This window comes from Nestor notabilis, unplaced genomic scaffold, assembly GCF_000696875.1.
Source record: "Nestor notabilis isolate BGI_N333 unplaced genomic scaffold, ASM69687v1 scaffold5215, whole genome shotgun sequence".
Lineage (NCBI taxonomy): Eukaryota > Metazoa > Chordata > Aves > Psittaciformes > Psittacidae > Nestor > Nestor notabilis.
The window spans coordinates 20,179-20,443 of record NW_009928723.1 but is presented as its reverse complement, the minus strand read 5'-3'; the positions used below and the strand labels follow the sequence as shown (position 1 = coordinate 20,443).

At 53.2% G+C, this 265-nt stretch overlaps 1 protein-coding gene across 1 annotated transcript in view; it reads left to right on the top strand.

Moving 5' to 3' along the window:
* Positions 1 to 65: 65 nt before the first annotated feature.
* The window catches only part of CCDC78 (coiled-coil domain containing 78), a gene marked incomplete at its 5' end in the record, with an annotated part of 17,607 nt that continues 17,407 nt past the window's right edge, over positions 66 to 265 (top strand). The window contains one exon of the mRNA XM_010014632.1: positions 66 to 262. Within this exon, the coding sequence (XP_010012934.1) occupies positions 66 to 262 (197 nt within the window). The remainder of the gene's footprint in view (positions 263 to 265) is intronic.

Below are 265 nucleotides of genomic sequence, written 5' to 3'. Positions count from 1 at the left end.
CAAGGTCGGGCCAGGAGGAAGCCGAACCTGGGACTGGCGAGAAACTGGGACTAATCATTCTCCAGGAGTGCAACCAGCTGACCTTGAAGAAGTTGTCAAGAAGGGTGTTAAAGCTGTGGTGATCAGTCGTGGCATGAGCGAGGCGTTGCAGGTTCCAGCATCCACTGTGGACTATCTGGAGAAAAACAGGATCGATGTGTTGGTGTTGCAAACAGAGAAGGCTGTGGAGCAGTACAACACCCTGGCTGCACAGGGTGTCCAAGTA